The 1,406-nt window shown below is 51.2% G+C and overlaps 1 protein-coding gene across 1 annotated transcript; it reads right to left on the bottom strand.

Annotated features, from left to right (window-relative positions):
• Positions 1-651: 651 nt before the first annotated feature.
• Positions 652-1,401, bottom strand: LOC112969131 (olfactory receptor 52D1-like; the record flags this gene model as incomplete). Its single annotated transcript, XM_026072065.1, has 1 exon — positions 652-1,401. A coding segment is annotated over one exon (750 nt), but the record flags the coding sequence as incomplete, so codon positions are not given.
• Positions 1,402-1,406: the final 5 nt, after the last annotated feature.

Here is a 1,406-nt window from a genome sequence, read left to right on the forward strand (position 1 = left end):
CCGAGTTGTGAATCCATTCCGTAGGGAAAAATATTCTTGCCACAGTTCTTTGTAGCAGCCTCTATTCCACTGTCATTGCACAAACTAATTCTAGGGTGGCAAAAACATCCCTCAGCGATGAGGAGGTCGTGTTCTGGTGTCCTTCTAACTGCTTCTCCTCTCCACAGTGCTGCTGGCTGTCACGTCCATGCTCTGAACTGGGAACCCTGGGCACATCGTTCACTGTAAGTTCAGGCCCCAGTCTAGCGTGGCTGCTTTTTGCCAAGTCCATCTGGATCAGCTGTAGTTCCCACCTCTAACTCGCTTTCCCTGCAGTTGGAGACAGCGTGCTCTGGAGATGTGCACTGTGCTGCCAAGACTGCCCAGGCAGCAGCTTTCCAAGCCCAGGCAACATCCCAGCGCTACTGATGGCAGCAGAGCACACCTGCAGCAGGCAGTGCTTCCAGGCACCAGTGTCTTGCTGGGGCATAGATGGTCCAGCAATTCCCTGGGTACAAGCACGTCACAGGCCTTCATGGAGACCTGGAGACCCTCGGAAATGCTGCACCCCAGCTTTGCCACTAAACCCTTTTGCAGGAACAGCGTCTCTCTGCCTCGAACAAATGCACAAGCTCTGAGCATGGCTCAGAAACACCAGCCCCAATAAACAGCTCAGTTTCTCCGGTTTCCCATCCAAGACAACATGGACATTACTGTCTCACGAATCTGCTTGTTGTTCACTCCATAAATGATGGGATTTAGCATGGGGGGAACCACTACGTAGAGACAGGCCAGCAGGATGTGGATGTGGCGGGGGATGCTGTGGCCACCAAAGCGGTGCGTGAAAAAGGAGAAGAATGCCGGCATGTAGAACAGGAGGATGATGCAGAGGTGGGAGCCGCAGGTGCTCATAGCTTTGCGACGGGCACCTGCAGAGGGCAGCTGGAAGACAGCCCTGAGAATCAGTCCATAAGACACAGCAATGAACACTACATCTATCCCTGCCGAAAGCAGGACAACTGTTAAACCATACACAACATTGACTTTTATGCTTGTGCAGGCCAGTCTGGCTACAGCCATATGCTCGCAGTACGAATGAGGGATAACGCGGTTTCTGCAGTAAGACAGCCTTAGAAGCAGATGAAAAATTGGGAGCACAATGCAGAGGCTTCTGACAACAGCTGCCAGCTCTATTCTCCATATGACTGAGTGGGTCAATAAAGTCACATATCTCAGGGGGTTGCAGATGGCAACATACCGATCAAAGGCCATGGCCACCAGAATTGCTGACTCTGCAACAAAAATAAAATGAATGAGAAATGCCTGAGCAATGCATGCGCCAAGAGAGATATCCCTCACTCTGAACCAGAAAATAGCTAACATCCTGGGCACTGTAGTGGTAGATAAGAGCAAGTCTGCTACAGTTA

This window comes from Apteryx rowi, unplaced genomic scaffold, assembly GCF_003343035.1.
Source record: "Apteryx rowi isolate R43461 unplaced genomic scaffold, aptRow1 scaffold_3353, whole genome shotgun sequence".
NCBI classification, from domain to species: domain Eukaryota; kingdom Metazoa; phylum Chordata; class Aves; order Apterygiformes; family Apterygidae; genus Apteryx; species Apteryx rowi.